Here is a 12,547-nt window from a genome sequence, read left to right as displayed (position 1 = left end):
TCAGGAGTTGAGTAGATACTCTGTCCCGAATATATCCTTAGCCTCTAGAAACTCAAGCAGTAAAACATATCTTTTTGAGTCATAAAGGTTTTTGTGTGTGTGTGACAGAATGACTGAGGAAACAGAACATCTTGAATTGTCAGCTACATCTTGGGAGGCCCGTGGCAGCTGCTGCTGGGAGAGGCTGAGGGAGAAGGAATATTGGCCAGGTATCTAGGGAGGGGCAGCCAGGCCAGGGAGGAGATGGGCCCAGAAGTGGAAATAAAGTCCTGGGGGTAGCGGTGGGGCAGGGAGTTACACGGAAGATGGGGAATGAGAGGTACTATAGAATATCCTGGGTGGATAAAACCCGCATTTTTAAAAATTCAAGGAATGTAGCATAAGATTATCCTTGACAATCCCATCCAAAGGTAAATATCTCTGTGATCAAAGAGTATACTATCTATCCCAAATCCCTCAGGCTAGAGCTTCTATCCATTTCCTAGTGGCCGTTGTATACATGCTGAGATGAGGAGCCCCTCATGGTCTCCTCTGTCACACATGACAGTCCAGGACTCAGACCTTGGAAACTTTCATCGCAGATGCAGACAGCGCCGGTGGTGCAGTATCCGTGCCCACTGCAGAGCTTGGGGCAAGCCTCTCCGATGTACACGTGGTCAATCGCCCAGCTCTGCTTCTCAGTTTCTTCCCCCTTCTGGATCCAGCGGAACTGCGTCGCACTGCAAGTCCCACAGAGAGCAGAAGGGATTCAGCAGGCTGTCATTTCCCGTGGCTGTGTCCAGCCTCTAGCCTCTGAGAATGGGGACTATTTCTGAGCAAAAGGCTTCCCAAATTTTGCCCTGAAGCACCGATTGGCAGACATGAGTGAATGTGTACTCTTCAGACTTCAGGAGGATACCCCAAAATGCCATTCTGGAAGCTTGTGCCTTCCCTGAAAATTTTATGCGAATTTCCTATTCTATTCCATAATAAATCTGCGTCTACTTTTCCTACAGTGGTGTATCATTTTCCAAATCTTTGAGTAAAATGAATGTGCTCTAGAAAGATTGCACTCCACTACGTTTATCCTGCGGCTTTGCGTAACCCAACCAGCCCTGCACGCCCCAGTGGGTATTTGTATCTGGATGAGCAGTGCAGCCTTTAGGAGCATAGAACACTGGGGCAGATATGGTGCCAACTCTAGGTCTTTATTTGGGGATCTGTGACTTGGGGCCTGTGATTGAGTTTGGCATGTGCTGTGGTATTTAGTCAAAAGAAAATTTGAGATCTATGAATCATTTAGAAATAAGACCCTATTTCTTCCAATTTCTTTCTTGGGACATGCAATTGCCTTTTTGGGGCACGGGTTGGTGAGAGGTGGGAGAGAAGAGAGGAGAGGGCACTACTGCAACTAAAACTCTAGCCTCATTTTATCAGTTATTCTCAGCTCACTGTGTGAGCTCTGTAGAGACTGCCGGATAATTCCACAAAGTTTACCTTAGTCTGCAACCTACCTGGAGGAGACATGGTCAGGCAGCTGAATGGTGATTCTCTTCCAGCTGGAGCTGTTGACAGCATTGTAGATGGTGGCTTCATGGAACTGGAAGGGGGAGCAGCCAATGCTGTTTGAAGAGGAAGGAAGGCACTGCGTCTGAACAAGCTGCCAGGAATCGGACCTGCAGAAACCAAAGATATTACGTTAGACTACTCTTAAGAGAAATAGATGACCTGTCTAATGCCAAGGTAATGCATTGGGTTGGGTTACATTAAGATATTTTTTAGTATATTTCCTATTTCCTGTACATATTTATCATTACAGACAATAAACAGAAAAATTGAAAATTATTTCATATAAGACATATTCTAACTCTTTACAGGCACATTAATATATTCACAGACAATAGAATAAAATAATAGCATCCATAATGCTGCCTTTTCGTGGCTTCTTCCCACTGATATTGTTACCAGAAATATACATGGAATCCATTGACAAAATTCTCTGTCTACCCAAACTTAACTCACTATAATTCATTTTTGAAAGTGGTGGTGGCAGACAACACCCTAATACAGTAACTGTACCGTGTCAGACTTTTATTCGATGCTGCTACTGTGCTTTAGGATATGTGACTCTGGCTAAGGCACATTCAGATCTTTCACTGATTTAAATTTTTGTTAGGGTTGCTTGAAAATGAGCAACATGAATAAAAGAGAGTTCTACTTTGAGGACAAATGTAGTGTCTTACTTATTTTAAAATACAAAGTTTGCTGGCTGCAGTCTAGTATGAAAATTGATTTTTCTTGGTTTGAAGGAAAAATCTGAAAAGACATATGTATAAATTTCATATGAAGGAAATTTGTAATACACATCAATTACCACTTTGAATACAGAAGTTTGCTCCTCTGTAAGCAGTTGCCTTAAAAATAGACAACCACTTGAACTGTGTATTCAAGTTTGGAGGATATGTAAAAACTTATTTCACAAACCTTGCATCCTTACTGTACTCCAACATTACGGAATGAAGGTCACCACAAGAAGTGGCTTCACAACCCACCACAATCTAAAACAGACATAAACAATCAATATGTATCAGGCAAGATTAAATGATACCTATCATTAATGAGAAACCCCATCTCTCTTCATTATGACTCTGGTAAGTAATCAAGAAATATTTAGAGAAGCTTTTACAGAGCAGCCTGCCAGGGCACCAAGAACACATTCTTTTCAGTTCTGTTAAACACATGCAATTTTGCATGGAGATGATAATTAAGGTTTAAAAAAGTACTATTTCTATTTACTTAATTAGTATAACATAGTAACCATAAATCTGGGCAAGATAAATTGGCCAAAAGGAAAGTAACATTTGGAGAATAAAATATCACTGGGTGAAAACATTTTCATTGATATCCTAACTTCCTTGATGCTACTATTGATTTTTTATTTGTAATTAAAAATAGCAATTTTTAATTACTCAATATTCATTCTTAGGGTCTTTTCCTTTTCCATACGAATAAAAGCTTTCCATACTATATGCAATTAAATGTTTGACTCAATAATGCATAAATGCTATAAAAATTTGCTGAATCAAATTTAAGTCCCATTCATCTACTTAATCAACAAGTCCTATTTCAGTGCTGATACTAGGGAAGGTTAGTGCTAAAAATTTCAGGCCATACACTTATGAACAAAATAACCCTGGCTTCAGAGAGAGAATAAGAAGTATACTCCAATTATGGAAATGGAAATCAGAAAAGATACAAATAAAATGCTGTGGTGCTTCACAGGAAGGAGAGAATGTATTTGAGTAAGTTGACTAGAAAATAATTCATCAAGTCAGGTGCATGTGAGCCAGCCCTGAAGAATGGGAAGAGTCTGAGAGGTCAAGATAGGAGAAAGACATTAAGGTAGAAGAAAGGGTGTAAGCACAGACACACAGGTGGGAAAGCACTCTGGCATGGCTACAGCACAGCACGTGGTATGCTTTGGCCTGAGTATAGAGTATGTGGACTCCTGGCAGAGAAGGTTAGAAAGACTGGTTGAGGTTGGCAGACAGTGAGTCATAGTCTAAGGTGTTTGACCTTAATTTGGTAGGCAATGGGGAATCATTAAAGGTTTATGAGCAGTGGAATGATGTGCTCAGAGCTGTGCTTTGTAAGGATCAATCTGACTGTGCTGTTGCAGACAGGTGGGAGGGGAGACAGATTAGAGGTGGAAAGACTAGTTAATGGACTACTGATTTAATTAGGGCCAGAAGGGAGGTGGTAATAGTGCAAACAGAGAAGATGGGATGGGTACCAGGAACATTGGGAATTAGAATTAAAAGAATGCAGTAATTGATTAGATGTGAAAAGCAAAAAGGGAAAAATCAAAGACTACCTTAAAATTTAAAGCTGATGAATAGGGGAAAGGTGGTGTCATCAGGAGAAACAGGGAAATCAGAGAGGAGTTGGAATGGGGAGGGAAGATATGAAGTTCACGGTTAGACATGTTGAGTTGAGATGCTCATAAGACAAAGGTGTAGAAATGTACACAGGCTATTAAAAGTACTGAATTAATTGTTGGTGAGCCAGTCAAGGTTGGATATGAAAATTAAGGAGTTGCTCCTAAAGATATGATACTTGAAGCCAGGGGATAAATAAAATTCCCACTGGTAAGAATATCTATGCAGAGAGAAGAAAGCTGAGAAGTACTGAGAAATGCTGATACTTAAAGGTTGGAGGGAAGAAGAGGAGCCAAAAAGGAGATAAAAGGAGTTATCAAGGAAGTAAGAGGAGAACCAGCAGAGAACCTAGAAGCCAAGGGGAAAGAGAATTTCACGAGCTGGAGAGGACAAGGACAACAGTGTCAAATGGTACAGAGAGTGTCAAGTGACAAAACTAAAACAATTTAGTAGAGTTTGATGTCCTTTATTCAAGAGAGAACAATCCATGGACTGGGGGAGTACAGTCCCTCACAAGCAGTGGGGCACTCTTCCCGAGGGATTTTGGGCAAGAGCGAGTTCTATAGCATGTTAGAAGAGGCAACGTGGAAACAGGGCAGGATTGGCTAGGGTTGCATATCTGACCTTATTTAGAAAGATCAAAGAACAAGGAAATAAGTACAGAGCCCTGTGCTGGCTTGGCGTTTTGGGATTGGTGGACCTTTATGTTGCGATTCTGGTCCTGTGGAGGATTTACAGGAACATGAAAGTCTGGTTTGCTGACGAGGAATCCCGGGCAGGAGTGGCTCTGTCTTGTTCCTAGAAATGTATTTCAATAGTTCCCCCTTTTGATCATCCTTTTGACTACTCAAGAGGTTTGATGAAAAATACTGGCCTTAGCATGCCTCGCAGTTACCATTGCCTCTTCGGGTCTCAGTGTTTTATTCACAAGAGACAATGTCGGCCTCCTATTTGTGGAGCTGGTTACGTTCCTCTGTTCTCTTTTGTGGTTCCAGTAGGAGAGAGATCAGCTATGGGCCAGTCTCCGATGGATGAGGAAAGGTGAGGAATGGGTGAAAGCTGCTAGATGTAGTGTTCAGAGAGTCTATGGTGACTTTCAAAAATGTTAAAGTGATATATTATTACATTTTTGGGGACAAACTTTTCTTTTTTTAAACAAACAGACTTAGTTAGAGAAAAAAATTTCAGTTTCTTCAGTTCTGGGCTGATAGAGGCAGCAAAAGAACCCCCAATCAACTCAATCAGATATGATGACTCGGATATGGGCCACAGTGTGGGCCGGGTAGAGGGAAAACCTTCACTCTTAAAGGACTGGGCTTGGAATTAGGAGTGGTGTTAACACTGGATGTGACCTTGAACATCCTCCACGTCACGAAGTTAAAGATAGTCCTGAGGGACTGGGAGCATTTGGGGACCTTGCCTCACCTTCCAGTCTCTGAAGGAGAGTTTAACATAGAGCCGAGAAAAAGAGTGTATACCTTGTTTCTTCTGCAAGAGATCTTTTTCATCTTGCAAAACTGAAACTCTATACTGATTAAACAACTCCCATTTCCCTCTCCTACCAGCAGTAAATACATTCTTATTTCTGCTAATAAGGATTCTTACTATGAACCTTCATTGTAGCACATCTTCTTAAACAAAAGCATTAGAACAATGATGTCTGTCTTTAAAATGATCTAGTAACAAAGTGCATTTCTGTAATGCCCCTTTTTAATGTGTTTTGCAATGAGAAAGACATCAATTGATATGCTTTATCTTTCTCTCTGATTGACTATTAACTACTCCTATGCCTTCCCTTCCATCCTTCCATATGAATAAAACATGCATTTAAAAGATTCGAGAGTCCTTTTTAAATGTTCAGGGATTTGGAAAGTTCCAACAGGGCTAATGTACAGGTTTGTGTTTGGAAGTCAGACACAAAAGGAAGATGGAAAGACAAAACGAAAAAGGCTAGATTAAGAAGCAAAGTGGCTTGATGCGTGAAATAGGCAGAGAGTAAGAGAAAGAGGTGGAGGAATGCGAGGGGAGAGAGAGACAGAGAAAAAGAATAGGCAGAGGTACCTATTTGAGCTTTTTATTTTCAAAGTTTGGGAAGGTGAACACAAGGTTACATGTATGAGATATAATACAGTTACACTTCTTGCTATGTCCCAACATACTTATAGATTTTATCTAAGCTCAAATAATCCTACCTAGGTGATACAGGCGTTTGTGAAAGATTACTTCTTTTACTCATAAGATAAAGTCTCTTTTCATGAATGAAATCAATCCTGTCCTTCCAGTTGTCCGAATAAGCATTCTCCCCGCACCTCCGCCCCCCAAATGTAATGCCACACTGTTTGGAAGGCCCTCTCCCTTACTTTAAACTGCATCATATAGCCTGGCTGTATAATGAGTTCTCTGGAGGAGAGAGCGTTGTCAGTCTTGTCCTTCTTTTTATTTGGCCAGTAGAGGTGGAAGGATGGATTGCCACAGAATCCTGCTGTCCTTACTGCGTTAGGGTAAAAACTCCAGTTTTCTTCATGGGAAGTGCCTTCTGTTAAGGTAAATTGGAAGCAATATGGCATGTTATTCTCTTGAACTGGTAGGTTTATTGTTGAATTACTTAAATGTCTATGCTCTAGCTTTTTGCTTTAAGATTGATTTTTGTTTTATTTAATTGGTCTAATACATAAATCCAAGATGAGAAATCAAATGTAGAAAAGATTACTAAATGCTAGTATAATGATTACCCAACTTTTAAAATGTAATTGCTAGTCTGGGTAACTTTCACCATGGCAAAATTCTTCTTGGTACACTTTTAAACCAATACAATGTGTATTTCTGCGGTATAGAAATTCCCAAAGAAACCAAATATTTGGGGGTATTGAAATTTCAAGTTATTTTTAGAGCTAGACATTTTGTCTTTAACAGGACTTATTAAATTTTCAGTTGACATTTCAACAAGCAGCCAATCTTGAAGATTTACAAACCACTGGGGAAAATAACAGCTAACATCTGTTGAGCAGTGAATATGTGCTAGGTACTCTTCTAAATGCTTTTCATGTAGTAACTCATCTGAAGGCATAAGCAGACAGAAGGCTCACAGGAAAGATTGTTCAATGTCTCGTTTCTTACCATCATCAAAGGTGTCGACCAGTTGACTGGGATTGATTTCTGCGCCACCAATCAAAATGTTGTCTAGTGCCCACTGAGCACGCTCCACCCCAGAGACCACAAGTCCATTGCTGATCACAAAAGGCTGCCACCAGCGAAGTCGAGTTGTATTGGTGAGGGCATCCTCGGGAAGAAGGATGTAGTCGTGTCTAACAGAAATGTATTTCTGATAATCCATCTCATGGAGCAAAGTCCAAGTAATTCCTATAATAATAAATATACCAACATAGTAACATATTTGGAAAAAACCCACAAACCACCAGCATACTGCAGCTACTGTAACTTTCCCAAAGAAATCTTCAACCAGGTAATGAGAATTGATTTCACTGACTATAATGTAAGTGTTCAATAAATATTGTTTCAAAATGAGGCTGATGGTATGAGGGGGAGGTATTTAGAAATAATTGACCAAAAATAAAAACATTGAAGTAAAAATTATATATTTTATGCTTTTAAAATTTTGTTCTAGATTCCTATATGCATTATTTCTCATAAATAATGAGATACACCCACGTTTTGCATGTTTCTATATAAGAACTCTTAGTATTTTAAAATACAGCTATGCAATTTGCAATTTGCAATTTGTTGGACTTATACAAAGTTTCTCTCTTATCAACTGATAAGACTGTAGGTGGGATGTTTAAATTACTTAAGAACACCTTTCAAATACCCTAAAATACTTTAGCGCCATCTATTTATCTGCTAGTTAAGGATGATATCTATCTGCTAAAGCTGATTTTCTAGAGATTATTGGTCTGGTTTCAGCTGCTTAAAAATAAAACAGAATTTTATTAAAATAGTCTATGACAGACTCACAAATTCAGACTATCTTCTTTCACAATTAATAAAGTTTTCTTATAGATTCTCTACAGCATTTATTACTTGCTTGTTCTCCACAAAAGCTTTTTAAAATGCTTTAAAAATGTTTTTTAAATTATCTTTTACTTGGAAAATCATACAAAATTTATTTCTTAACTGTATCATTTATAATCAAACTTCAGTTAAGCACAGAGATTTTCCTTTATTCAAAAAGTTTGGAGGCTTATTTTTTAATGTTTTCTCTCTTGTCCCTTTTTTGGTAGATTTTGCATAACACAGAAGTCACATGTATGGAATGTGTAATGCAACTAAGATCTATAGCTTTCTCTTTGTGACTTTCACTATCTGCATTGCGAAGTCAGCAAAGTTTTGGAGAGACTTTTCTGAGGAGCATTGGATGGAATTTGGGAATCTGCTCCAAGGCGTGGCTTTCACCCCTGAAACGTGCCTCCATCAGTAGAGTAGTCCAACAGCACGCCTTCCTTCCGGCAGATGGGCCGATGGCAGGAGGTCATGTTGTTCTCACTACCGATGCGCCCCCAGTACTGCAGGAATCTGAATGCAAGCACATATTATCCATCAGAACAGTTAATTAGAACAGTCTACCCAAATCTTGGATAACAACTTCTTCCACACGTGTTCCTTGCTTTGGGGCCAATTTGCTATGTTGCAATAAAAATAACAAAAAATTGACTTACTTCGCCCCTCTGAGATCCAAATCTTGAGTAATAGCTTGTCTCACAGTGGATCCCCCAAAATAGAGTGCAGTGTCCTCAGCAAGAATCCCACACTCAGTACAAGTGCTTCCACCTTCTAAGGACATCCATAAATCAGGCTTGATTTCTTCACTGTCAAAGCGTTCCTTCAGGAAAGTCTGGGAAAAAGTAGGAGGCATGTGGTTACAAATAACAATTTCAGACACTAACTACGGAACAGTTAAGACAATACAGAGTTACATCTTAGACTTTAAAAAATTAAACCTGATTACAAATGTGTTTCCAAAGATATTAAAAATAACAACAGGATATCGCCACAATGTTCTTTTCCATCATACATTGAAGGTCATTTAAACTGCTTAAATAATGTTTACTAATAGGAATTTAAAGTCTAGAGACTTTACAAAACAATTGTAAAGTTGAGCACAGTAATACACCTCTTTGTAAAAAGTTACTTAAGCGTATACTCCCAAAATATGTGTATTTATTTACATAGTATATAATTTATTCTGATATGACAGATGCACAAAAATTGAAAACTTTAAGAAATAAGTTAAACAAAACAGATGTCCTAGCATTTTTCCGCTAACATTCCCCAATGGATTGTCTGTTCCCCCTGGAGCACGTGCCCCCCACTTTGGAGACTGCTTTAGGCAACAGGGCTCTTCAGCTTCTGGCACTGAGGGAACTTAGGACGCCTACACGGTCAGGCAGGAACATTTTAAACCAAAGCTTTCAGTACGAGGTCAAAAGAAAAGTAACCTTGGAAGGCAACCTGAAAGACTTTTCCCACGTTTATCAAGGCCAAGCAGCAGGATGATGGGGAGCAGTACTCAAAATCTAGAAAAAATATTTTCCCTGGGTCTCCAGTTTATCCTTTTAACTAAGAATGACCAATAATCAGGAATAGTCTATTTTCCAAAGAGAGTAGATAAGTAAAATATTAGGGTTCACTATGGCTATATTTTATGTCAAATTATTTCATCCAGTCACATCATAGACAAGATCTTGATTTTCTACTCATTTTGTCCATAGCACATTCATTTTGTCCATAATACAGTTTCGCATTGGGTTGAGGCACAATTTTTTTGCTTTTTGTTTTTTAAGTGATAGAAATTTACCATGAAAACAATTTGTTATAGTTGTAATTGCAGTAACAGTATACAGAAAAACTGTCTACTTTTTCACTTCTTTAGGAGAGTTATCTAGTTGCTATCTTATTGTGTAGTTAAAATGATTTAAATATACCCCCTTTTTCTCAAACTTAGAACATAATCACCTCTATAGTTATAGACATGTAGTCACGTGGTCAGTCATACCTCACCTCTCTGCTGGTAGCAAATAAACACAATTTTATCAACGGAGGTTTACACTAAGAATAGAGCCAGAAGGTGTGCATTACTAACCTTGCGAACTCTCATTAGGAAAGTTTGAATCAGAGTTCACGATACAGATTTGTACAATTTCTTATCCAACTGAGGAATGCTAATGAAATTTGAATGCTCACAAAAGAAACTAGGTTTTTTAAGTTTATTCATTATCTGTGGCTATGTTTCTCATTTTTTTTTTTTTAAAGCTTTCATTTTTTTAAACTTTATTTATTTTTCTCCCCAAAGCCCCAGTAGATAGTTGTATGTCATAGTTGCACATCCTTCTAATTGCTGTATGTGGCACTCGGCCTCAGCATGGCCAGAGAAGCGGTGCGTCCACACACGCCAGGGATCCGAACCCGGGCCACCAGCAGCGGAGCGCGCACACTTAACCACTAAGCCACGGGGCCAGCCCATGTTTCTCATGTTATAATCTCATTTGATGATGTTATCTCATTTGAACAAACACACTAACATCTTCAGACACAAGTGGACATTGCTCCAATTTTTTCCTTAATTCATCAATTCCAAAGTTGTTGGAATATAATACAAGAAGTATTGTAGAAAAAAGAAAAGATAGAACAGGTTTTGTTTACATTGTTTGCTACTTAATATGCTCGATTTCAATCACTTGTGCTTTTTTTAGCTTAATCATTTTTCTGTTATTGAAATGATGAATGCATAACATTTATTCACAGAAATGGAATGCATATATGGCAACTGTGTTGGACAGTTGTATTTGCTTTGCATATTAAATAATGATACAACAGCTAAAGCTTCCAAGAATGACCTCTCTTTTCTTAACACACAACCACATTTCAGCAGTCAGCAAATCAGAACACTGAATTTTCTGAACAATAATTCAGGTGCTGTTTAGGCCTTTCTGAAATTTTTTTTGTGTGTGTGATAATGTATCTATGTTGTTTGTTTTATTTCATAACAACAATAACAGTATCTTCCTTCCAACAGCACATCTACTGAAAAAATGAAGAAGGCTTAATATTGACTTTAAGAGTGTGCTTTTAAAAAAAAAGCAGAGTATTTATGACCTTTAATCCATAAAGTCTGGTTTATTTTATAAATTAGGTAAATTGTACTAGAACTTGATCCTAATTCTTGTATCTAAGAAACCCAAGACATATTTTTTTTTAGTTTCCATCCAAAGGATTTATTTCCTGGGGGCTCCAAAGAATGTTATTATAAATTATTAGTCTCACACTTAAGTTAGTTCATAAGGCGTGGCCTGCAATGTGAGTAAATGCTTCCTTTGGGGGCTTTAACATTACCTTCAGAGTGTGAGTCAGGTAGCAGTTGGGCCCGAAGAATCCCGGATCACAGATGCACTGCTCCTTCAAGCAGTCTCCATGGCCTCTGCAGTTGTCCAAGCATCCGGGGCCCAGGTAGAAATTATCGATGGCCCACTGCATATCTGAGTACTTCTGATAGAACCTAAACCTGACTGGACTATTGGCAACACAAAAGCAAAAGAGCGAAAAACAAAAGTTAACTTTATTCAAGTCTACTTTCATGTGTATGTACTCAGTGCTCAAGAGAAAAAACATTTAAGCCACTGTGCCAGGACGAATTGGATTAATAAAAAATGTTTTCTGACTGCCATTATCTTTCTATTTCTAGTAATGGAAGTTTAAAGCCAGTTTCATTTAAATTTTATAATATGTGAGCAAACTTGTAAAAGAAAATGAAAATACAGCGGAATCTCTATTTCAAGCAATAGGAACATTTTAAAATGCAAATCTGTAACCATCATAAATCAGGTTGCTTATGAACTGGAGTCCAGTGGTTAAAACGCAATTTAGGTTCATTAACCGCATTTCTAAAACTGACAGAAAGTGAATGAATCCTTGTCAGCATACACACAGCCTTCAGGCAACTAGGAAACTGCAACTTCTGAATTCCCCAAAGATAATCAATATTATCAGAGTAACTATGCTAATTAGAAAACAATTTTGAAGGGGTTATATTAAAGGACAATTTCCCTGAGATTTTAATTTCATCATTGTTCTTCTCTGTCTTCTGGGGAAAATACAAGCCTCGTAATTAACCTTATATTAAAATATGCCACACTACTTTGGTGTAGAGTACAAAGTGCACGAGGGAACTTTCTGGGGTGATGTAAATGTTCTGTATCTTGTTCTATGTGGTGGTTACAGGGGTTACATAATGGCAAGAACTCATTTTGCTGAACAATTAAGATGCGTGCATTTTACTGAACGTAAATTACACCTCATTATTAAAAACAGGAGCGAACGGGAGGGGGAAGATGAGGTGATGACGTTGTGGTGGCTCCCCAGCATCTATTTCACCCCAGATGAGTTATATGAGATAATCCTCATAATATAACTCCCCTAACTATTGACTGGGTCAGGAATAGGCCTTCTTGAACTAATTTGTAGCAGTGGAATGCAGGGAGGTGCTTGCTGTAGCTCTGTTTGAAAGAAAAGTAACTCTTTCTCTCCCATTGGACACAAGTAAGGACGCATTCCGCTCCAGTTTTCTGGAAGCCATCTATGTTCATGAGGTGAACCAGCTTGAAGGCTGAGTATGACAC

General features: G+C 38.5%; 1 protein-coding gene across 2 annotated transcripts in view; it reads right to left on the bottom strand.

The window, feature by feature from the left end:
- Positions 1-12,547, bottom strand: part of RELN (reelin) — a 485,778-nt gene that overhangs the window by 15,926 nt on the left and 457,305 nt on the right. For both annotated transcript variants that reach the window (XM_058523829.1, XM_058523821.1), the window contains exons 53-60: positions 11,265-11,442; positions 8,591-8,766; positions 8,341-8,447; positions 7,035-7,277; positions 6,278-6,453; positions 2,464-2,537; positions 1,494-1,655; positions 562-719 (exon numbers count right to left, since the gene is read on the bottom strand). In XM_058523829.1, the coding sequence (XP_058379812.1) occupies positions 562-719; positions 1,494-1,655; positions 2,464-2,537; positions 6,278-6,453; positions 7,035-7,277; positions 8,341-8,447; positions 8,591-8,766; positions 11,265-11,442 (1,274 nt within the window). The remainder of the gene's footprint in view (positions 1-561; positions 720-1,493; positions 1,656-2,463; positions 2,538-6,277; positions 6,454-7,034; positions 7,278-8,340; positions 8,448-8,590; positions 8,767-11,264; positions 11,443-12,547) is intronic.

The sequence above is a fragment of the Diceros bicornis genome, chromosome 3 (assembly GCF_020826845.1).
Source record: "Diceros bicornis minor isolate mBicDic1 chromosome 3, mDicBic1.mat.cur, whole genome shotgun sequence".
In the NCBI taxonomy this organism is placed as follows: domain Eukaryota; kingdom Metazoa; phylum Chordata; class Mammalia; order Perissodactyla; family Rhinocerotidae; genus Diceros; species Diceros bicornis.
The sequence above is the reverse complement of the archived record's forward strand: the minus strand, read 5'-3'. Positions and strand labels throughout refer to the sequence as shown.